The 25,369-nt window shown below is 47.0% G+C and overlaps 1 protein-coding gene across 5 annotated transcripts in view; it reads right to left on the reverse strand.

Moving 5' to 3' along the window:
• SESN3 (sestrin 3) overlaps positions 1 to 19,501 on the reverse strand; it is a 45,217-nt gene extending 25,716 nt beyond the window's left edge. For 3 of the 5 annotated variants that reach the window (XM_068669569.1, XM_068669557.1, XM_068669548.1), the window contains exon 1: positions 19,166 to 19,501. In XM_068669569.1, the coding sequence (XP_068525670.1) occupies positions 19,166 to 19,276 (111 nt within the window). In that variant the 5' untranslated portion in view covers positions 19,277 to 19,501. Of the gene's footprint in view, positions 1 to 16,387; positions 16,582 to 19,165 lie in introns of those variants that run through there. The other 2 variants (XM_068669576.1, XM_068669584.1) reach the window with 2 other exon arrangements.
• Between the last annotated feature and the right edge of the window lie 5,868 nt (positions 19,502 to 25,369).

The following is a 25,369-nucleotide window of genomic DNA, read 5'->3' on the forward strand; positions in this document are numbered from 1 at the left end:
GCACTTGTCTCTGCTTGCAACCCAAAAGGAACAATATGCTAAAAAAATATATATGCATATAATGTGATAATCAGGGAAGCAACATGCTTGACTTTTTAAACTGAAGAATAAAGATTTAGTCCATATTTTCTTTGACAATCTGACATTGTCCAATCAAGAGTCTACCTTGTTTTCTCTCTGAGGTCTTGAAGGAAGAAGGAATACATATTCTCATTACTCAATCTCAATAGATACTATTCAGAAGGTTGCTCTCTGAAAGAAAAACAATTTAGTTGCTAATCTTCCAGTAATACTATAGCTCCATCTTCCAAGCACCAAGATGTGCTGCTCTAAAAAGTAATCATTTACAGTATTAACAACATGCTTCAGCTCTTGGCCAGCTCTTGAAGAAGTTCACCAACTCAATTTTTGACAAAGACAAGTTTTCTGATCGCTTCTCATGCTCAAATTTTTTACTTGTCACTCAGAGTCCAAGACGTACTGCAAGTAGTTTACCTAGCCACAAACTTATTTCCTTCCTTCTTGATAGAAGGATCTTTAACCTTCTCTTGTATTATAATCTACAAGCAATTTTGCTACCATCTAGCATTTCTAAGGAGCTTTGCTATTTAAATTCAGTGATCTCTCTTCATAGATACACATTATTCTGCATCTGCAGAAACAACCTGGAGTCAAGTCCTTCATTAGAACACCTACGCCGAGGTGTCTCCATTTCAGCAAGGAGCCTCAACTCCTTTTCCAGCAGAGTGAGAACAAGGTGCAGTAGCATTAAAAAGCAGAGTTGAGGGCCACTAAAGACTCCCTGCGGCCTCCCACTTGGCACCCAACCGCCTTCCCAGAAGGGCATAAGCTCCCCATATGTCTCTACAGTATCAACTAGTCCCTATAGATGTCTTAGATACCCTCAAGCATCCTAAATGGTACTTAATGCCTACGTTGAACATTAAGGCCCAGTTCATGGAGTGCAGTTCAGGTTAAACCTGTGAACCAGGTTATCTGATGGGCTTTGTCAGCTGCACCAGGCATTTGGACACCAAGAGTGCAAGTGGAACTGGGTTCAGGGCTCCCTATCTGTGGCAGAATCACCCCAAAGGCATCAACTTCAGCCCAAGCTCAGATTTATCTTACAATTCTTCAAAATGGAAATATGCTGGTTAAATCTCAGACTTGATGCTGCAGAACCCTACTATTCAGCCTGGCACACACAAACACATTTTAGGTCACATGGCACAGGCAGCATTATTTACTGCTCCTGGTTAAGACCATACCTCCAAACTGGATCCTACTGCCCTTATTACTGCTTACTGAACACATTTCCACTTTTGGTTCTTGGGTGCTGGGAGAAGGATCCATCTCCATGTGCTCTGACCACAGCCAAACGCTCTGGGTTTTAGCAATACCTAACATAATTACAGGGCTATACTGGACTGCCTGCTTATTCTGTCCTCATGGAAGAAAGAAAGAAAGAAAGAAAGAAAGAAAAGAAAGAAAGAAAGAAAGAAAGAAAGAAAGAAAGAAAGAAAGAAAGAAAGAAAGAAAGAAAGAAAGAAAGAAAGAAAGAAAGAAAGAAAGAAAGAAAAGAAAAAAAAATGAAAAAAAAAAGTTATCTGAACACTGACTGTGTCCTAGCTTCTACTATCATTCAAAGCCATCCTTGTTTATTTCTACATATGCCAAGTTTCATTTTAATTTATCCACCTAACTGTCAGAAGAACAGTTCAGAAATGTGGCAGCAGTTTATGACACGTCCAATTCATTTCAAGTGGAAACTTTAATACTTCTCATAAATTTATAGAGGCTTAATATAATATTGAAAACTACACGCAATCTTGCTGACTTGAAGGAAAGATGGACAGAGTTTACTTGTCTTCACATTTCAAGGCTCCTGAGAGATTCTGACTGAGAAGGACAAAAAAGCTTACATACCAAAGCTGTGAAATTTTGGAATTTATTGGCAAAGATTCATAGATGCATCATTTTTAATGAAATAAAATCTGTTTACAGTCTTTAAAGTGATAAATCAGAAGCTTTGCAGCTTCAGAAGGTATCTGCAAGTCATTTCAAATTAAATTTTGTTGCAATTTCAAAAATGTGGATCCACGTTAAAAGCATAAACTTGCTGTTCTCTTTCTCAAAACTATTTCTGTAAAGAAAAAAAAAAAAGAAACCAAGCCAAAAGCAAAAACATGAAGAGGAGTAATTTAAATAATACACAACACTATCTGCTGACAGTGCAGAACTCACTTTTAGGACTGAGCCTTCCTAAAATGGGTTAAACCAAGGACATATGTCCAGAAGTAACACAAGAGATGTTCACAGCAAACAATGTCAAAATGTTAAGGTTCACAAAGTAAAAGTCCTGGCCTACAGTCATTTGTTAACAGTACTTCAAGTGGTTTTGCAATGCTTTCTTCCTCTTAACAGACTGTACAACTCCAAAAAAGCAAACTAAGCGATAGAGATGAAAATTAGCAGAGGAAGTCAAACTGTAGGAAATCTTTTTTTTTTTTTTTTTTTTCTTAGGGAACAGCATTTCAAAATATTTAAAAGTCACTTTTAATGTTAAGAATTCAGCATATTTGTGCCTAACAGCTGATGAAGTGGTGCAAGGAGCTGGGAAGAGAGCCAGTGCAGTACAATTGATGTGGAGCTTTTGCTTTGGTAACAGGTTACAGCCCTTTTGGATTTCACACAATAAAAGGAAGCCTATCCCAAGTTCCCATCCCTCAACCAGCTATTAAGAACACAATCCACACTAATTAGAAACCAAAGGGCAGCAATTTCTACCCAACCCAAGATAGATGGCCAAGCAGCAGAAGTCCAAGAGCAGATCCTCAGTCTTTGAAAGATATCCGGCACCCTCAACCTACAGGAGAAAAACTCAGAAGTGAACACAGTTACTGGCAGAAAAGCCTCTCTCCTTTTTCATGAAGAAAACCTATCTACATCTACATCCTCTTCTAATCCCACTTGTGTTGTATCACCCTCTCTACCTATAGTTTCCAAGTTATTTGTTGCTACTAACCGAAACATTCAGCTAAAATTGGAAGAAGACAAGCAAAGACTGCAAGTCTGATTGATGTGTTTGCTGCAAAACCCTGATTTATTTAAGAAGCCAAACCAAGAACAGATATGCATGTATTGTGTAGAAGTCACACCTGTAACTTAACTGTGATATAACTGAAGTACAGAGTACAGCTACCTGAGAAAGTAAGGGTCCTGACCAGAAAAATAAAAACTCTTCATGAGAAGATTTGCTCAACTAAAGGTGCCAACAACCAAGCCTACACATTGATTATCAATACATGAAAAGGATGAGAGACAAACAGCCATTTCTTCTGTTTACTTGTTGCTAGAGAATCACTTCCCTCTAATTTAAGTCAAAACTCAAAACCTAAGTTCTTATCCATGCCCCAATCCCTATCAGAAATCATGGGTGAAATTCAACTGACCAAACACTGACACCCGAATCAGAATTAGCCAGATAACAACCAAATCAGAAAGCTGGTGTCTAGCTCAAGATGAAATGAATTGTGCCATAGCAAGGCTTGTTTTCCCCGTGCAGATGAACAGGAATCCGTGGGATACGAGGTCAGATGACATGATCTGACGCCAGGCAAGACCTGTAGTGCTGCGAGACAACAAATAGTCTACTTCAGCCTCCAGAATAAATGAGTAAATGCAACGAGGAACAAACACAGCTTCTTGTTTATCAGTCCCTGGAGCAGACAAGGCGACCTCGCCTCCTGCCCTCCCTGCACACCCAAAGCTAACACTGGAGGTTTGTATGGTCCCCAGGAAATGCCCTCAGGACTGAAGATGTTCTTGTGATTGTTGGGATGACTCAAAATCCTACAAGCACGGCAGAAGAGCATTTGCTGTTTCTACAGCATCAGATATCAAGGGCAAAAGTTACAGTGAAAAACTCCAGCCTTTTAAGCTGGGACTTGTTTTATCTGTGCCTTGGCCCACTGCCACCTTCAGAATTAGCCCGCGTCTGACATCCCGAGACACAGCACCATTATGGAGCTTGGAGAACATGGTCTTTAGACTCTGAATCGGCAAAGCAGCCTGCCTCAGGTCAACCTGCCTCATTAGCAGGCAGGCTGGTGATGCCACTAATGAGGAGTCTCAAGCAGCATGGCACAGCCCGTCACCCGCTGCCATGGCTCGCCTGTGTGAGGCCTACACAGCCGGGCCGGTCCCTCACATGGCCGCCATCTTCTTGTGGAGGGCGGGCAGCGACCATGGCCAGGGGTAGAACTGACCTCTGGTAGATGGCACAGATAAACAGTGGCTGCTTTGGCAGGCCTGATTAACACCGAATCATTAATTACACTGATAGCACGGCCTCTTTACTGTGCAGTAACCGAACGGTTAAATACTTCAGTTCGTAAATGCACACACAGTTATTGGGCACACTGCCAATCGGAGAGGCATAACTGGGGGATATTAAAAAAAAAAAGAGAGACCCCTAGGGTTATGTAAATCCATCATGTATCCCTGGCAGAACTGCTTCCTAAGAATGCTCCACTGAATTTTTAATAGAAGTATTGTCTGAAAATACATGCCTTGTAAGCAAGCAAAATTGAATGGTATTCATCCATACTGTAAATGTATAACAGCGTCCTTCTACTGTGAAGGAAGTGGCTGGTATTTTTTAAATTCTATTTCAAGTATGCTGTTTGAAATATAAGATTAATCTAAGGGTAGTAAACATCAAAACGCTCCAACAATGTATTTTAAAGAAAACCTCTAACAGTTTCCATTGCAATCCGTGCTGGAACGTCTTCAAGTGCTACAGTATTCCAGCAGAGATCATCCCCACCAAGGATGTGCAGGAAGGTGCACTTAACTGCAAGCTACTATAAAAGCAGACTGGGAGAAGTGTTTAAACAGAGGCTGGCACCGAGGCTGCATTCTCTCACCTCTCCTCTGTGGGAATGCCGCCACATTCATTATGACAAAGCACAGAGACAAAAAAATCAGGCACTGCATGCCTTGAAATATAAAGATTTAGATTTTTACCAAGGATAAGACTCTGAAGGTTATGTCTGCGCTGCAGTCGCTAGAGCAACTGCAGCTCTTCCAGAAATAGTTAAAGCTAGCAGCTATAAAGAAGTCTCTGGCTGGCAGCTCCTCGGGCAGGTGGGCACGTGGAGCTCGGCTGTGCAACCTGCTCGAGAAACCAGACAAATGTTAATTCAGTTGCTGCCCAGCTTTCGGTTTAACTGATGAAGCTAGACAGTTTGGACAGAAGAACATCATTTAGAGATCTGCCCACGGAAAGTATAACAGGTCCTATCTTTGCACTTTAATGGAAAAAATAACAACAATTTCCTCCTCTGATTAGAATCTCAGTCCCCCCACAGTTGCAGGGGAGGAAGCTGGTCTCTGACCCCTGTACCACCTCACTGAGATGATTTCCTTCCCACCTTCAACCACTCATATGATAAACTATCTGCAGAAACAAGGCTGCACTGGCCACACCAGTAGTGTGATGGCTGCTGTGTTTGTTGAGCAGCGTTCATTACCTGCGGGATATCACTAATGCTTCCTTGTGGCATCTCAAGGAGATGGGAAAATTGCAGAAGCCCCATTCTCCAAAAATAAGCCCATCATGTATCCCTGCTAATGCTTTCTCCCTGTAAGCCTGTGTTCTTGCAGTACTTTCAGCTGGATGAAAACTACTACCGAGCAAATAAATGGTGTCCCAGAATACGCCGCTGCAGAAAAATGCTTTCAAGCACCTTTCACTTACCAGGTACTATATAAAACCAAATTCTATTCTGAGACATAGGAAAGTCACACAGATGGCAGAACCATGGTTTTTCTAACTGCTTTTTTCCACCCATTTCATGTACGAAATGATCACACAAGTTATTTTAAATCTTTGTGCAGGAACTATCTTAAGACTTATGGAAGTAACTCGCCAAAATTCAGAAAAACAAACCTTCTGATCCAGATCATTAAAAAAGAGGAAGACGTGCTCAGCTCAGTGCTAGTGCCTCCACAGCTAGCTCTCTGCCATCTTTTTCACACAGGATTACAGTAGCTTGGGTCTTGGAAAGCAACTCTGAACTGTTGAGCTTGCTGTCAGAAGCACGTCAAGATATTTTAATTTACGGCCTCCTGGCTGTCACAGTCCACACATAGCATGGAACGCTTCCAATAAAAGGATTAGGAACTGAGTAGCGAGTGACAAGGCCAGACAAAGCTACTAAACCTCTTCCAAAATGTGCAACTAAGCTGTGGAAATCCTTGTCATAAGATGGTGGGGACACCTGGAGTTTATGTGTGTTCAGAATGAAATGTTGGAGCTCACGGAAGAGAAATGCACGAACAGTTATTAAATATGGAAAAGCCAGCCCCAGCTCAGGAAGTTTTCAAGTTGCAAATACTTGGGAGACTGGGACGCAGCTCCAAGGGGACGTCACCATGAATTTGCTCAGATATATTTTTCTAATATAGGTATGAATTGACATCACCCAAACAAAGAGAAGCATTTTAGCTATACTGGCCTGTTGCAGGGAACAAAAAGGTCCTGCTACTCCAGTCTAAAGGATGCAGCCCACGTCAGGCAGCTCCTCAGCTGCTTGGGTGAAGACATTACTGGGCTATCTATGCAACACAGATGGTATTGCATCATTTACTTCGTAATTTTGAGTACCTTACACTTTAATAATACTGGTTTTAGGAAGGAAATATTTATTCCCTTTTCTGAATGTGCCTTATCAGAAGTCATATCCATTTAGAGCCGAAAAAATAAAAAAGCCCTGAAGAGTTAAAATGTGAAGACAAGCTAAGTACGTACCCTCCCTACTCACTGATGGGAAAAGGATGTTTGTTTAGATCAATATGTACCTGGAAGAATATAAGCAGGCATTGGCTATGCTACCTCACCATGAAGATCTTCAGCTGAGCTGTTCACATCAAAATTAAAGGCAACAGAAAAATATTAAAATACGAGGCTGACACAAGGCTTCTAGTTTACAGGAAAGAGAACTTGTGGCCATGGTTCCCTAAAACTCCACTCAGTGAAATGTTAACATGACCCACAGAATTTCAGAAGTTAATCCATTGCAAAGCTTTTGTAACAATGAGAAACCCCCTCAGCACAAGTTTCTCAGCTGAATGCTCATGTACAATTGATGACTGTCGAGCATCTTTGTTACAATTCCAATAACGTAAGGAACACTGATGCTGTTCTCCCTGCTCTGTCTGGAAAAGGATAGTCCCTCTGGATGTCCAACATGAACAATGTCCTCCTGCTTTAAGAGAAGCATGTTTTTTTGCCATTTTTATTTGGTCGATGACTCAAACAGAAACAACGTGCCAGATGAAAAATTAAATCTCCCTGACTAACAGCTTTACCTCTAGCCTAAAGGTAGAGTTTCCAAGAGCAAGCACCTTGCTGCCTAAGCCAGGGGCTTAAGCCTTTTTTCATTAATTGACTCCTAAGCATTTTTCAGAAGGAGGTGTTATCTACACCATGCATATGAGTTTACTAGAATAAGTTTTCTTACACAAGTTTCCAGAAACTCCTTAAAAGAAGTCCAGAGAAAACCGAAGGGTGCCAGGGCCACAGATGTAAAACCATGGCTGAGCCCTTGTGGTTCTTCACCTGATAGGAAATCCTAATGTAGCTGTCAATTAGAACAAATTATTTCTCCAAGGAGAAAGACTGGAGATTGTTTTACAATAAGCAAGGAGCTGAAACACCAACCACTTCGTGCTTGATAAGGCTGGGAGAGGTTTGGACAGGAGACCGATAGAGGAAAGGCTTCATCTTGGTAGCGTAAATGAAAGCCACTGACTTGCCGGAATGACCACAATATTTGCAGTCAACCAGTTTATTCCTCTTTTTCCTTTATTTTTTTTTTTTTTAAAAAAAAAAAAGAACATTTTGCGTCTTAATCTAAGTCTTACCCAAGTGAGGCACTGCCAAGATACCATCTCCAAAGTATGCTGCCTTAACGTGGCTGAGGGGCTGGCAGCAAAGACCTATGGTACACAGCTGGTATTTTCCTGCCAAAGAGAAGCTGGTTTTCAAAAATGAAGATTCATAACTTGTGTAGAAAATGTACTGTGTGTAAATACAGGCACATGTCCCGTGCGGCCCAGCAGCTTGGCAGGGCTTCAGATTTACCGCCAACCTCAGCGCTGCCGGGCTCCACCATCTCCTCAGATTACTGCCCACACTTTTACTAAGAGGACTTTTGGCTGTATTTTAGTGACTAACCGACTACAAAAAATCACCAGCAAGTGCTACAGAAATAATAAAAGCACTTATTTTATACCCTGCCTGGATAACCTCTCCCGCAGCAACGCAGGAGTGGTTAACACGCACGGCCTACTTCCACCCTCCGTTACGTTCCAGCCTACTCGTCCTTTTTCCGTACAAAGGAACCAAATCCAAACTAAAACCCTTTTATTGGAATAGGCCCAGCTCCTAAGAGACAGATTCAGTCTTTAGCTGCACCCAGCTTAGCTCTGTATGGACAGAAATGAAGACTGTGGAATGGGTATTCCAAGTTTTCTGTGAAATATGAACTGAAGCCATTGACCTAGCTTCTAAAACAAGAATTACTCACATGGATGGCTGGATGCTGCCTCTAAGTATTCATGAGGCACAGCTTAACCCAAAGGAGTGTCCCATATAAAGCAGCAACAGCACTGGATAGTCAAACTGCTCCTGCTTGTACTGCAAGTTTCTGTTGGATAAATAGGTCGAGTAACTACAGCTCTATCTACTATCTGCTGCATAAGTGACCTAAAGAACAGGGGCACAGAGGGACACCTTCCTTCCACCTCCACTCCCGCTCTGCTTTTCAGAGCAAAGACAGCTCCAGCTTGGCCAACGACCGCTCTCGTCCCACTTGTCCTCTGCTCCTGTGTAACAGCTACAAACTCCGTCTCCCCTGAAGAACCACAACGTGGGCTGCAGGTTCCTTCATCCTTTAATTACGCTACAGATGACCTTTTCAACCAACACACCCTTTCTTCCAACTACTTCTGAAGCACCCGTGTTGAAGTAAGACAACGAGTTTTAAATTGCTGGAATAAAAGTCACTTATCTCAAAGCAGGTTCTACTTACACGATCCCCGACATTACTGCCTTGTCTAATTTTCCCCCAGTAATGTCCTGCGGGCAAAATCTGAACTACTAATGTAATTGAACAGTTTGTTTGGGTTTTCTGGAATAATGTAAGATGAAAAAATTATATTCTGGAGTCTCCTGAAGCATAACAGCATAAACCAGCTGCAGCTTTTTTGGTTCAACACCTTTCCAATCGATTTGCTGAAAAGTGGAGATTGCAAAAACTGAAAATACTGAAGTCTACAATGGTGAGGAAAACAGATAATAAAAACTACAAGGACGAGTAAAAAAGGGTATATACGATTCTAGTTCAAATGCATTAGAGCTTGTCTTCTGTAAGCTGATCAGTCAAAATGAACTGCTGTTGACTAATGGAGACCATGCACCTGGAGTGTTGTTTTCACGTGTTTCCTACCATAAAAGTCTGCAAGTTTCCACTGCAGGGTGTTAATGAAGAGTCCTGATTCGGACTTCTCCAGCAGTGGTGCTCTTGAACGAGAACCATATCCGGCTGAGTTAAAGAGGGTCTAAAACATGGGTGCTACAACACCGAGCTGCCATGGCACCCAGCAGTTGTTTCCACCAGCCTTTGGAGGAAACAGAACAAGCTGGATTGTAATGGAGAGAGCATGGGGATAGTTCCATAAATTTAATCTTCATTTACAGTGTGCTTTTACTTCATTACTTCACAGGAACAGCAGCAGCTGTAGAGTCCTAGAGCACGCTTCTACAGCATCTGCACGTTACACTACGGGCACTGTGTACGCGCACAGCCATGCTCAGCTCTAGCCTGCAGTCGGTAACATGGGTGTTTCCACATACACAGTTTCCTTAATTTTCTAGTTCTAACCTAGTTGTTGCAGCGAGGCAACGAAGGCTCAGCAGATAATCAAATCCTGATGCTGATTTCCAGGGAGGGTCAGGGTTCACTCCGCCTGCTGAACAGCCAGGGGGTATTTGCACGCAGGCAGCACAGTTGATTTCGAGACACAAAACATATTGTAGTAAAGCAACATTTCAAGTGCTCTTCCACCCTGGATGGGATCCAACTGGTGTCAGGTAGAGTATTTAGACAGCGTGTAGGCGCTCCATTGCATTAGAGGGCTAATCAAATTTCTCAACGCTAGAACAAATTACTATTTCCACACCTCTAATCAGCAATGAGGGTGCTTTACTGAGAAGAATGCCAGTCAACTTGGAGGGATTATTTTTTATTTTTTGTAAGTTAATAGGGATAATTACATTAAAACAGATTTAGAACCATATGGCCAAAACACCTCCAGATATATTTAGCCAATAATATAACTATATTCCCTTCACCACATGCTAAAGCAGGAGATATTAAACATATTTACAAGCACAGGCTATTAAATTAAGTTCACTGCTGTTAAGATAGTGCCTTATTAAATAATTTTAACTGCACAATTCATATAGGAGGGAGAACACATGCTGGCTTTCAATCTTTTTGTCAGTATCAGCAAGAGCAAATCCAACACAGTAACGGCCCAGAGACAGATAAAAAACAATTTTGAGGAAGAAACCCTGTACTGCTCTAAGAATGGTTTACAGCAGGACAGCTCGCACTTCTTCATACCATCGATAAAACTCTGACTTTGGATTTGTGGAATTGCTCAGCAACACAAGTCCTTAATCCCCAAGTTACCTCTAAGTCAACATTTTTACATGCAAATGAACATTAAATGTGTAAGTGAGAAGACGTCTTTGCAGTCATTCCCCTCCTCTCAGGAAGAATTCAATTGATCTTTTAGAGTTAACTGATACTTTTAAAATAATTTACAGTCCTCTCCGCTTTCCTGTCAAAACTAAGTTCAAATTTAATAGTCTCTAAAGCAGATACACGATTATGTATTTTGATTGTGAAGTGCAGTAACTGAGATATACTGACTGTATCTACGAGCTTATTGTTCACTCTCAATAGATGAAAGCCTGGGTTGAAAGTCACCTTTTGCTTTTCCTCCAATCGCCTTCTGCACCTTAAGAGATAATAGAGAGCTATGGTTCCACATAATTGTCAGGAATGTGGATTTCCTGGCTTTCCTATATGTGAACCTAACACTTGTGTACGTTTGAAAACTTAAACCACAACTCTAAGGGTGGTCCACGCGCTGACCACACAATATGGAGCAAGTCCACAAGGAACTTGTTGTATGACACAGGGTTATTTATCCCCTTCAGTTCCAGCCTACTCCTAGGAAACAAGGCTGGGAATACTTCATATTTTTCTAAAATTATTATTTTCCACCCAGTGCCCTGGGTAAAGGGATCGCAGGTAGCCTCAAACTGTGTTACCAAGTTCACTAGGTTGGATGCTAAGCCCAGAATCCATTAGAAATCCATTGCTGCTCTGTGAAAACAAGATGCTTACCTTGAGAGAAATACGAGAGCGCCATTAACGAGAAAGAAAATAGACGTTTAATCAGGAGACTGGACTTATCTATTTATCTTACTCTAATTCAGATAGCCAGGGACGTTCAGGGAAGATTTATGGCACCTTTCTAGATTAAGAACACCGATTTCTGTCTCTGGCCCTGAGTACCATCATTTACTCCCTGCTCAGCCCCTCCCTACCTTGCATCTGGTCAAGCCCGCAGTTGTCACAAGCACTATGCCCTAGAAGAAAAAAGCCTATGCTCCAAAACACCTAACTCTCAATTTAAATGAGATGTGAGAGCAAAGATAGCTGAATATTTTGATGGTTGATATAGTCCATACCAAGAACAAAGCCATTAGTGTCTCAGCATCCTAAACATGCAATAAGAATTCTCATCTACAGAGGTGCTTTGCCCCAGCTGATAGTCATCCCATGACTGATATGCAGCAAGTATCCTATAATAAAAGTGCAAAGCCAGTGGTTAGGAGACATTTGAAATTAATAGTCCTTGATCGGGGCCTCCCCCATGTTATCAGCAACACTGCTTTGCCAGGGTGGCGTACAGAGAACCCCACATGGTTTCTTGAAGTATCTGCACTGCCTTCAATGAACTGACTGATAAACAGGGTATTTTGTTTGTGGAGCATATCCCTACCTCCCTGTAAGGGCAGTTCACAAAATATTTGGCTGATCTGCATTATATGCTCCCTATAGCTTCTACCTAACGCAGACCACCAGGCTGGCTTGCACAGAAAGCAATGGAAAGACCCTCTGCACACAAACAGGAACACCTGCAAAGAACAGAGAAATTAAACAGCGTCAATTATTTCCATCCAGGCTCTTCCGAAGCTGACAACGTGCAATTTCTCATTAACCAAGGTCTCCCTCCTGACAACCTGAATCTCTTTTTGCTGCAAGCACCCCTCTCCCCCCAGCCTCCCCTGACCCACTTAGACTCGAGCCAATGCTCAGTCTGGCCAAGCAAACCGCGCCTGTGATCCCTTCTTACTCTCCAGCCTTGGAAATGGAAATCTGATAATAAGATCTCCAGACAAACTCCCCTAGCTAAGCAAAACCAGGGGGGAATTACACCGATATCTGCTCTCTCAAATCTTCCTAGCCAGGAAAAAAAAAAAAATAGTTCAAATACAGAACCGAGCGAGTATCAACATCTCCCTTGCCAGCGTGGGAGAGGCGAAAAACCAAGGATGCCTAACGAACCATCTCTTTTTTTTTTCCAGATTTCAAAACATCGTCATTTAAAGAGACGTGAAATTTGAAGCACTAATTAAGTAATATGCATAAATTTAAAGCAAATGCGCGCAGAATCCACATCTCCAAACCACAGCCTGCGATTTGGCTAATGCAATGCACCACTCCTACCAGCAACAGTACGTCTTAATAGAGGACAACCTCCACGCTTGGCTAGCTCCCTCTGAACATTAAACCTCAAGGTTTCTTTTGAAGAAAAAGTCCTCCTCCCCACTTTCTTTCCCCTCCTGCCTCCACTAGTTCCCTGTAATTCAGAGAAGACATATTCTTTTTTTTTTTTTTCTTTCTCAAATAAAAGTGACTATTTCAAATGAGCAGGGCTGCTGCCAGGCTTGTCATTGCAAAACATCGTCCTCCACCGGAGGTTTGCTTCACTCATGTCACTCTCATTACAGGTCTAACGAAAATCTCTCTTCTCATTTTCAGCACATGAGACTAGAAAGGTATGAGGAAAATGTTTTACATTACCACTGAAGATACAAGTGGAGGAGCACAGGAGCACTCGATACCAGCAGAAATGCTAAAACAGCAATAGCGCTCTCTGCTTCCAGACACCAAAGCCAATAATTAACACAGGGAGCCAGGAAAACAATTACTTAAAAGGGTCAGACTCTAAAAAGATATGAATTACTTGCAAGACTTGCAAGGATGAAGAAGGAGAGAAAACAGAGTCATCACCGGGTTTTCGGTGCATATATTCCACAGGAAAGGATCCTGGTCTCAAAGGTGTTTTTTTTTTGAGTATGTTTTGTTGTTGTTTGCTTTGGTTTTAAGCCAGATAAAGAAGAACTGATGAGGGTGAGGGGTTTGGTAACATTTTGGCCCCTCAGAAGCCGCATTCCCCACCCCTGCCCCAGCCAAGCACACGGGAGCAGCGCTGGATTGACCTGTGCTGGTTTCACCACGACTCCTTTCCAAGGGCCGGGAGCACAACCACGGCAGCACGCAGAGTGCCTCGGACAACAGAAAGCAGCTAAAATTAGACGCGATAAAACCAGAGTTAGCTCTCCGTGCCGAGGTTTGCAAATCCCGCTGAGAACCCCTTCGGAGAGGGGCCCACCGGAGACCTGAAGTTCTCCAGGCAACTGCAAACAGGGGCAGCTGCAGGGCGACGGGACAGAGAGCAGCTAGAGCTGCCGAGGATGCTGGTTGGTTTTACGCAGTGAGCTGCTCTGCCCCGGCCAAAATCACACCTCCGAGGCCCAGCGCGGCACGCCACGCGATAACACACCATGGAAAACCTGCGGGGCCCTTCCAGCAGGGCCACAGCTGCTTCAGTTGCAGACACTCAGCATACACGGGACCGGGGTGGCTCTCTTTGAAACAGTCGGGACGTCCTGGAGAGCCCTTTTGATTTCCACAAAACAGGTGCCGGCATCTCCACGCAGCTCCGTGACTCACTGCGACACACATTTTCGCTTACGCAGCCCTGCAAGACCTGACATTAGACTATTTTTGGTTCACTTTCAGGCTACTTTCTTACTCACCCACGTAGAGCAATCAAGTGAATGAAAGTGGCTCACTGAGCCTAGGCCAGCGCTACTGTAAGCGCTGCATCCTCTGATGACATCCACGACTCCTTCTAGCTTAAAAGTATTTTTGAAATGTATTGTCAAGTGTGTTTTTGACAGCTCTAGACCTAGAACAAACTCTTCCAGCACCTCACCACTCTGGACACTTCATTTTCCAGCCTAAATGTGTATTTACGACCCTTTTATATCCATCTGCTCTTCAGCTTATTTCTCCTCACTGGCTCTTGCCATCTGATGTATTTATAGACACCACTCACATCCCCTCTCGGCCTTTCTTTCTGCAGGATTAGAAAAACAAACTCTTTTAGCTTCTTTTTTTGTGAAACCAGCTCACCTCTGTGCCTGCTGAGCTCAGAGCCATCCTTCCCGGCCTGCCTGCTCCCAGCTGCAGGGTGACTGGAGCTGGGGGTGCTCCAGCACACCGAGCCCCTTCTCCTTGCTGCTGCTCTTCCCAAAATCTGTCCGTATCAAACAGCAGAAAACCCACTGCAAGTCCCCTCTCAGCATGGCCCACCGCCATCTGTCACCTAGCTCCTGATTAGGACATTTAGTGCCAGTAAATCCCAAAGTTTGCTTTCAGATGACTTGTTTCTGAAGCAAGACGTTCAGCCTGTGGCGTTACTTCAGACGTTCAATGAACAAACCCCAGCTCTAGCCAACACGAAGCTCTCAGAAGAGGACACTACAGACCTTACCCACAGAAGGCCACTACTTAGCTTACCGTGACCTACTTTGGGTTGTATCATCCATATTTTTCATTTATCTGTATGCTTTTCCTTCGACATTTGTTTTAGTACCTCGTCTAGTATCGAGACTCACATTAAAGAAGAATCTTGGCGTGGGGGATGAGCACGGAAATTCTGCTCATGACATTCAGCACTATTTCCCTGTCACAGGATCACCCTGATTTGATAGGTTTGTGAAAAAACAGTTACAGATCTGGGATTTCACAGTTTTTTCCAGGATACCAGCACAGAGATGGGCTCAGGTCTCCTGAGTCAGCTGAGCTGGCTTCACCCCACCTGGCCAACAGAAAGGGATGCTCAAAACCATCCCTTTTGTCATTGCTCCCCTACGTCCCCCACTGAAATCTAGCACAAAACAAGTATTTACTTCTGAAACTAAACTTATTTTCTTTTCTATCCCATTGACCTGTTCTTACAGATGAAAAAAAAGACCCTTTTACTTCATAAGTGTTGCAATTTGCAACTGAGCTGCAACAGTTGGCAAATTCTCTCCCTGCTCCTACATTTCCTGGCGTATCAGGATTTTTCCATCCCCTGAAGACTCTTTGCTTTCTGCTGACAGCCTGCCTGAGGCAGTTATTTGTCCAAAGCAACACGGAGCCCCTCCTCTGTGTGCTCTTCTGGCTGGCTCGGGATGGGGATTTCTTTTTGGTACGAGAACCTGGGACTTCAGACAAGCTCCAGCCCCTGTCAGGTCCATGCCCCTGAGCTCACCAGCCCAGGGGATTTCCTCCCCCATCCCCAGTGGAGGATTTTCCACCTCTAGATCTGGAGAACAGGCCCGAGTGATGGCAGCAACGCTCAGCCACCTCTGTGCAATACTTGGCTCCGGCACTCGCATGGCATTTTAAGCGCTTTTGCCTCCCATTATGCCAAAAAACCACTACATTTTAGTTAAAAAGCACACCTATCAGGCCCAGAAACTTGAACTACTGATCTAGCCTTGCTCACTCTTCCATTTATTTCAAGATTTATCAAAGCATTTGCCTTGGTTGTCTTTTCCACAGGCTGACTTGCAGAACCTAGAAGAGCTTCACCTATTTCTGGCTGCCGGTCCTTGCTTTAGCTCTCATGGCCACCTCCATCTCAGCCCTCCTGGTCAGCTGCGATTGCTATCTGGCTATCTGAGGCGTCCTGTAGCAGTAAATCCAGTTGGAAAATTTATTTTTTGTTACAAAAAATCCTCCTCAAAGGCATATCTAACTATCGGATCCGTAGCCAGGCGCTAGCACTACCCTAGCAGAGCTTTTTGCAGCACAAAGTAACTTTGGCTAACCTGAAGTTAGCTGAAACCTGAGCGACTGCACCTGGCTTTTCCTGTTTCCCTGCTGAAAGAGAAACTTACCTTGGCCCGTGAGCATCCCAAATCTGCTAGGCTATTTCCCGTTTTGTTACAGGGCAGGGAGCAGCAGCCTTGCTTTGCCCCCTGCAACATTTGCCAGCAGCGCTGCCGACGCTGCAGGCGTTCGAGTGCCTTCAGCTCAAGCCTTAAGACTGAGGAGGGCAGAAGAGATTCAGCACGTTTGGAGACCAATCATTCTGCCGGCGTATTATCACATGAGCATTAAAAAAAAAAAAAAAAAGCCATCAAAAGAACAGATGAGGCAGCACTTATCTGCAGATTATTACTCGGAGACTCAGGTCGCGTCTCACTTCCACCCCGCCTGCCCACCCCCGCCCCGTTTTCTACTTGTTTGCTTGCCGGTGAAGTGCAGAAGGTTAAAATTTACAGTGATTTCATTAGCCTGACTTTTAAATGACTGCAGATGGAGCCAGCAGCTTTACACTCCTGTTTATTGCCCGGCCTCGGAAAAACAGATGCGACGATGCCCGAGCGCACGCACACAACACCTACGAGAGATCGGCTGGGTTTCGTGGGCTGCTCTAAGGTTTCTCTTCTCTTTCCACAATTTTGCAGCAGAAGTAGCAAAACCGACCTTAGACAAACCAGGACAGCACTGAGTTGCCTTCAAGAGAGCCAGCCGGGCTCCCCTGCTTTACCATACAACCACCATCCCCCTTAAATAGCTAAAAACCACGTCTGATCTGAGAAAGTTTCCTATTAGCAGGCAAGCAAAACCTAACCCTGCCCCCCCACCCCGATATTAAAGCGGTACAACAGGACCTGCCCAGCACGAGGAGACAACAGCTTCAAAAAAAAAAAAAAAAAAAAAACCAACTCAATAATTTAAATTTAATTTTAGATATGGAGGCGCTGCCAAGCACCACTTTATTTGTCAACAAAACATCCTGATTACTTGGCAGAACAAAGCCCGCTCCCTCCCTGCTCTCTCCACAGACATGTTTGGCACCGGGTAATTTGCACGGCCGTCAAGTCTGAAGCTGTTTGGGGCTTTAACCCCGGAGAACTTCTCTCTTTTTTGAGGCACCCGTTCCCCTGAAGGCAGCGAGGACGAGGACGGGGTGCTGGAAGGAAATGGTTAAGAGGCCGGCGCTGCTGCTGCTGCTCTGATCCTCGCAGGCTGAGCTCAGCGCCCAGCACCAAGTATCAGCTGTAACATGATCCAAGAGTTTATGGAAAAAATAACTGCGCATACCAAGCATGCACATTTAATAAGATTTTGTTTCCATTAAAATATCCGAGAAACACGATTTTTTTTTTTTTTTTGTTCAGATCTCCTTCTTCTCCCTCCGCCCGAGACGGAAGGTTTCTCCTCCCCCCTGCCTCTAGACACACACCTCCTTTCCAAAAACCAAGCCCTTAAAAAAAAAAAAAAAAAAGCAGTCCTACTGCAGGGAAGAGAGGCTTGAAAAACAACTTTGATTGGCACTTGGCCTGACCCACAGAGGAAGAAAAACAGTTTTTGGACAAAGAGCGCAAATATTTGAGCTCGGTGACTTTGAGGCTCCCTGAGCGGTGAGCAGAAGGATCCCGGAGCAGGATGGGATCGGCAGGGGCTGGATTAAAGGACGGCCTCGTCGCCTGCATCCCGGGCTGCGGGACTGGCGTTTGCACAGCTCAGCAATTTTAATTCATTTGCGCTGGACAAACAAAAAAGCACCGCAGCGAGCTGCCGGCCCCGCAGATGGGCAGCGGAGGTGGCGATGCGGCGGGTCCCCTCTGCGGGGTCTTCATAGCCACACGGGCAGGCTTTTTTTCCCCTATTTTATTTTATTTTTTATTATTTTTATTTATTTTTTTTATTCAGCTGGGATTTCAGGATCTGCTGCTCAGGGCTGTGCTGAGGAGCAACTTTCCCAGCGGGGCTGGGTGCGGGGTGACCCCAACCAGCTCCCCCCAGCCCCTACAGCCACCGGGACCCCATAGGATGGGCTGTGGGGTAAAGAGTGGGGCAGAACCCACCTGCAGCTACACCCCGGGGGCCCTGACAGCCCTACAGACAGCTGGGGGCCCCTTCATTCACAGGGAGCCCCTAAACCTTGCCTGGGGGGGGTTCCCCAGGCCTTCACCTAGGGGGGGTGCCCCCAAATGCCTAGTGGGGTGCCCCCCCCAACGCCTGGTGGGGTCTGACTCTAGAGACTGGTGGGGTTGTGCCCCAAAGCTTAGCGGGGTCCTCCTCAAAGCCTAGTGGGGTCATTCCATAAGGAACAGCGGGGTCCCCCCCTAAGGAATAATGGGGTCATTCCATACAGATCAGTGGGGTCACTCCCTTAAAACCTATTGGGGTCCTCCCCCGAACTCTACCAGGGCCCCCCCCATGCTTTGTGGAGTCCCCCCTTAAACCCTAATGGGCTCTTCCCCCCAAATCCTATTGGGATAGTCCCACAAGGACTATCGGGGTCTCCCCCCCAGGACCTAGCGGGGTCCTCCCCAACACCTAAGGGGGTCTCCCCCTACATCCTAATGAGGCACAACCCCCAGATCCTAATGGGGCACAACCCCAAATCCTAATGAGGCACAACCCCCAGATCCTAGAGGGATCTCCCCCAAACCCTAACGGGCTCCCCCCCATACCTTAGTGGGGTCCACCCCCCAAGATCAGCGGGGTCCCACCCCCAAATCCTAGTGGGGTCTCCCCCCCAAACCCTAACGGAGTGCCCCCAAACCCTAGTGGAGTGCCCAAATCCTTATGGGGGCTCCCCCAAACCCTAATGAACTCCCCCAACCCCCCCTTACCCCCCACCCCCCCCATCCCCCTACCTGTCTGGGCACCTTGCGGCAGTTCCCGCACACCCGGTACTGCCCGGGGGCGGCGGCGGCTCCCCCCCCCGCTCCGCCGCCCGCCATGGCCGCGGCGCTGCCCCGCTTCATGCTGCCGGGGGGCGGCGGGGCGGGGGCGGACGCGCGGCGCTCAGCAGCGGGAGCAGCGCGAGCAGCGCGCGCAGGGCGAGCAGCAGCAGCAGCGCGCGCAGCAGCAGCAGCAGCAGGAGGAGCGGCAGCAGCAGCAGCGGGAGCCGCAGCCGCCGGCCGCCCCCATCGCCCGGCCGCGGCCCCCCAGCGCCCCGCCGCCGGGGCCGCTGCCCCCCGCGCACACCCCCCGCGCTCTCCGCCAATCGGCGCCGGCCGCTCCGCCCTCCTCCCGGCCGGTCAGCCAATGGGAAGAGCAGCCCGGGAGGCGACCAATGGGAGGAGGATTCGGCCCGTTGCCATCTCCGGGCAGCCTGAAGGGGAGAGGGGAGGGGCGAGGCCGCGTCTCCGGGCAGCGTTGGGGAAAAGGGGAGGGGCCCCGGGTGGGGGCGGGAACGGGGAGAGCCAATCAGGGAGGGGAGGGCGGGAGGGATGCAAATGAGGAGCGGGAGGCTCCGCCCCCTCCCTGGGGCTGTGAGGGGGCGGCTGGGGGGGGGAGGGTGAAGGGGGGGGGGACCCTGTCCGTGTGTCCCTGTCCCTGTCCGTGTGTCCCTGTCCCTGTCCCTGTGTCCGTCTGTGGGGTCAGACGGCTTTACCCGGCTCCACACTGCTGCACGGAGCTGTAGGGTGTCAGTAGGGGACAGGAGAAGCCGTCGTCTGCTGGGGTAGCTGGGGTGAAGACCCTTTTTCAGGCACAAACCCCCTTTTGGGGCACAAACCCATTTGGGGGCACAAATCCCCTTTTGGGACACAAATTCCTTTTGAGGCACAAACCCACTTTGAGACACAAACCCCCTTTTAGGGCACTACCCCCCTTTTGGGGCACAGACCCCTTTTTGAGGTGCCAAACCCCTGTTGGGGCACAAACACCTCTTAGGGCACAAATCCCTTTACACAGACACCCCTTTTATGGCACAGACCCCTTTTGAGGCACAAACCCCCTTTTGGAGCACAAATCCCTTCATGGGCACAACCCCCTTTTGTGGCACAGACCCCCTTTCTGGGGTGCCAACCCCTTTTTGAGGCACCAACCCCCTTTTGGGACACAAACCCCTTTTAGGGCACAAATCCCTATTGTGGCACAGACCCCCTCTTTGAGGCATAAACCCCCTTCTGAGGCACAAATCCCTTTTGAGGCACAACCTCCCTTTTGGGGCACAACCTGCCTTTTGGGGCACAACCCCATTTTTGAGGTGCCAAACCCCTTTTGGGGCACGACCCCTTGTTGGGACACAACCCTTTTAGGGCAAAAAAACCTTTACACAGACCCCCTTTTGTGGCGCAGACCCCCTTTTGAGACACAAAGCCCCTTTCTGGGGTGCCAAACCCCTTATGGGGCACAACCCCCTTTTGGGACACAAAACCATTTGGGGGCACAAATCCCATTTTGGGACACAAACCCCTTTTAGGGCACAAATCCCTATTGTGGCACAGACCCCTTTTGAGGCATAAACACTCTTCTGAGGCACAACCCCCCTTTTGAGGCACAAATCCCTTTTGTGGCACAGACCCCTTTTGAGGCACAACCCCTCTTTTAGGGCACAACCCCCTTTTGGGGTGCTAACCTCTCCCATACATCGTGGCACTGCTGCAGTTCCCCTTCTCGTGGGCCCTTTGGGTTTGCAGGACGCGCACTGAGGCGTTCGCGCCAGCAGTCCCGCTCAATGAAAGGCGATGCATTAAATACATGGCACTGCGCAGAAAGATTATGGGAAGGGGGATTTCACCGTGTTGTGGGAACCCAACACTACAGCCCGACAAAATTTCTGAGAGGATTTATGACATTGCGCGTGTTGTTTTCAAGGTTTCTCCTGGCAAAATAGCTGCTGGGGAGCTGCGAGCTGCGGTGTCTGCTTGCATCCATGGGAATACCTCCTGGTTGTGCAGAACTGGAGGGCTAAAGAGGGCGCGATGAAATTAGCGATTCACATCCCCTCGGCTCAAGGAGATTGATTGAGCCCAGCTCGGGCTGTCTTCGAGAGCTCCCGAAAAGTTTCTCAGAGCAAACTCCTCCACCAGAAGCAAAGCCAACCCCACAGCAGCATCCTCTGCCCGTGCCACCAGCTTCTAAAGGAATCTGCACCTGGGTTGTGTTTCTGCTGTCTAGTCTGAATGCAAGGCTAAAATGGAACACCCACGACCCTAACTTTTGCAAAGTTTAGGAAACAAGCAGTGATACAACACAGGGGAGGAACACGCTTCCAGAGGAAGCAGGGATTTCTCCACCTTCTGAAGGAATTGGGTGCATTTTGGGGGTTTTTGAATGAGCACCTACACTGTGTTGTGACACCAGCTGCGGCTGCGGTTGCCGTATTTCTGCCCGGACCTTCCTATGGAGAAAGCGGAGAGCTGTACGGTGCATCTCCACTGCCTTCCAGCAAGCATCACACCCAGCTGCCGTCAGCTGAAAACCAAGCTGGTAAATCAGAAGATGCTGTGGGGATCAGCTGTGCCCTGGAAACGTCTGCCTGGCCACAGTGAGCATGCAGATGCTCCAGGAGTGCTCAGTAGATCCACGCAGTGCTCCCCTAAGACATGACCCTGTTGTAAAAATGTGCAGTGCTTTCATCGTGTCCACACCTTAACGCAAAATCTTGATGCATCTTGGTGGGATCGACAAGATCAGTGCTGTGAAACTGAACTATTTTCGCAGTGACTGTGTTTGCAATTCGCAGACCTCCAGCAGCTTGGACGGAGAGGAGATGAGGGGGCAGCTGCCATGCAGTAGCTCTGACTGGATTGCTACAGGACTGGAAATCCCGTATGAAATTAAAAGATCCTCAAATTTTGTTCAGAAAAAAAAAAAAAAAAAAAAAAAAAAAGGAGCAGAAAATGAGGGCACTAACTGCCTAACCCACTCTCCCCATCTGACTGCAGCTATAAAACACGGTGCGAGTGTCAGACGGGTGATTGGCACATGTCACAAGCCTCACATTTGATGGGTCCATGAATCATTCAGGAAAGCCATATGAAACGCGGGCAGATAGGAAAATGGATGTGGTTTCTCAAAGGCCGGGAAAGGCAGCACGTTCCCAGCACGTCGAGCAAGTGACAGCCCTGTGTTCATTACCATCAGGCTTACTGCACCCGCTTGGCATCGCTTGCGCTTGATTTGTGTTACGTTGTTAGAGGAAGCAGATGAAGTTTGTGCCCCGGCACTACGAAATGACTTCCCATCCTTAAAATTACGCATGCTAATTTGCCAAATGAGTGCTCGGGTAATTACCCGAGACAGTCAGATGCGATAGTCTGTGGAATTCTTCCTCGAGGGCGGGGGCGCACACCTTCTGACTCGCAGCCTTTAAAGCCCGTATAGATAAAGCACTCCAAATCATGTTTATCATAAGAAGCAATTACGGCCTGGCCCAGGAGAGCTGAGCTCCCTGACTTAACAGGCCATTTTCATATCTAATGTCTTTGATGCTTACGTAACTCTAAAAAACATTAAATCACCACCCAAGCAAGAAGTCCCTTCTCCTCTCCCTCTTTATGTTCTTCTGCGGTTTGCATGATAATCCGCTAAATATATTTCAGCACGTTGTTTACTTCGCTTCAGCCTTCTGAGGCCACACTGGCCAACATTGTGCGACTGTAAACAGGGATCATCTGGAAAAAATAGGTTCTGCATCAAGTCAGCTTTGGAAGTATTCAAGTTAACCTTAGAGGTATTTTGGCCCATACAATTTTTGGGAGCGATGCAGCGCGGAAATGTATTAATTGAAAAAAGATCCAAAAAGCAGGGCGAAGGTAGCCTCGTTAGTGGTCTTACACCCTGATTCACGGGAACTATAAATAATTCTGTGTAAAATATTCATGTTAGCGTTGGGGTGGTCCTGCTGAGCAGATTTAATGACCGCAGCAGGACTGGCTCTGGTGACAGAAGCGCCTTTCCCCTCCCCAGCCGTGGCAATGCCGTGCAGGCTGTCAGAGCAGGCACTGAATCCCTCGAGCAAACACTGGAAAACCCAGTATTTGGTGTCACTAGCTGTTAGATCCACCAGGATTTTACTTCCCTGAAGATGCCAGCTGACTATTGACTTTGGATTCAAACATCTCTAATCTTGAGTGCGTTGTTTTGTACCCCTGAATGTGGTCCACAGCTGGGACATCTCAGAGCCGGAGGTGCTGTGGGACTGGGCTCTGTCAGTCCCCAACTACATCACCTGGCACTGGAGCATGCAGCTTAGCCCCAAGAAGAATTTAGGCTGGTGGCAACCACCTCGAGCTCTCCTTTTGCAGCCAGGCTATCATGAAGCCAAGAGTTCAAAAGGCAAGGAGCCAAAAAGAGGGCACGCAAGAGGGAGCTGACCCGGATGGATGCCTGCTGGTTGTGTGGTGAGCTGGAAATGGAGGTCTTGCTGCCTGTTTCCTTCCACTGCTTTGGCTCAGTTCAGTGCCTGGCCAGTGCAAACTGCACAAATGTCTTTGTCTTGCTGAGAAAAAAATAAAATTTCTCAAGGAACAGAACTTGTCTGCTCCTCTTTTGCAAATGGAACACATGGTACGGCATGATGCCACGTTAAGGATAGAGCCGATCAGTGCCATTAGCTTCCTGAATTCACTGACAATGTTATGACTTCCATTATTTTCACAACAAATACAAAACTCAGCAGCTTTGGGGATATGGCACATAATTTAGGCCCATTTCCCATCGAAGCCCCCGAGATATGCACATAAGCATGTTGGACGGTCAGGCTGAGTTATGACACAGTTTTATTCTTTGTTTCTGGACAAAGAAGAGACGAAGTGCTGAAAGACTCGCATCTGTTACAAAGTTGGCTTGCTTTGATTTTGAAATGTCTTTACCCGGTTGCATTATTTTTTCTGAGGGTTGCACCCTGACGAAGCAGGGTGTCAGTGGAAGCGGGGTTTGCTCCGGAGGTACCACGCTTAAAAGCAATTAGGCGTGTGAGCGAAGGCACTTAGCACGTGGGATCTTCCCCAGCAACGCTGGCTCCGCGTTGAAGGCTCATTTCCATGGCATGTTTCTCCTTTCATCGAACACCACCGCCGGGATGCCGAGAGCATTCTTGGACGGGAGAAGTCCCAAATCCTGCAATCCAGCCACAAACAAACACCGCTCCGGGGGATGCGGCTGCGCCGAGCCCCAAACCCGTGCACCTTGTCACCTCCACCTCCTGCGAGGCCAGGCAGTGCCTCCGGTCGTGTACAAAAAGGCAGAAACCAGCCTGGACTCAGCCATCTGGTGCTGCAGAGTGAGAGGAAAGGAGCCACAGCTTCTGCTGCTGCCCTGCACCAGCACCAGCCAGCTCCTCTCCTCCCCTGTCTCCTCCAGTAGAAACTCCTGCTTCCAGGTTTGCCTTTGAAGAGGCTCTGCCCTATTCCAGCCCGGCTTTGCAGAGGGCACAAGCTCCGTTTGTGATGCCGTGGGAAGGGGAAGGGAGGGTGCAAGCAGCTCCCCTTGTTCTGCTGGCAGAGCCCTGGCAGCCGCAGCTTCAGCAGCCGTGCATCAGGAAACGGAGGAACCTGGCTCCTGTTTGGGCACATACACACATAACAACTTTGCATCTTGCTCTGCTCACTGCCAGCTATGCCTGATCTCGCCGAACCTCAGGCACGCAGACCTGGATAACTCCTCTTGCTCCAGAAGCATTTTGATTGATACAGCTTCAGGAAGATGCTGGACAGCAGGATCACAGCAGCAGCTGGTTTGTAAGCAGGTGATGCCCTTCGTGCCGCACAGGAGAGTGATCTGAGATGGAAAACATTAAAGGGTTGTATTTCCACAGCAAGGTCATGTTTTAAGAATTTTATTCGTCCTCCTTTCTATTAAAATGTCCTTTTACAGGGGGAAATAACTTCTTTTAGTTATGTTGCATTGCTCTTGAAACTTAACTTTCCTCTCGTGGGGCTCCATAAATCGCTGGAAATCATGGATTTCCTTATAAACGGCTTACAGATCCACTTACATTTGTGTGTTATTTGGCTCCACCAATTCAGAAACACTATGGGTCAGATTCTTCCCTGGCACGGCTCCATCCCCAGGACTCTTACTGGGGGAAGGCTGGGCCGAAGCCCTGCTCTCTGTTGTGTCGG

This window comes from Anas acuta, chromosome 1 (genome assembly GCF_963932015.1).
Source record: "Anas acuta chromosome 1, bAnaAcu1.1, whole genome shotgun sequence".
Classification (NCBI taxonomy): Eukaryota; Metazoa; Chordata; class Aves; order Anseriformes; family Anatidae; genus Anas; species Anas acuta.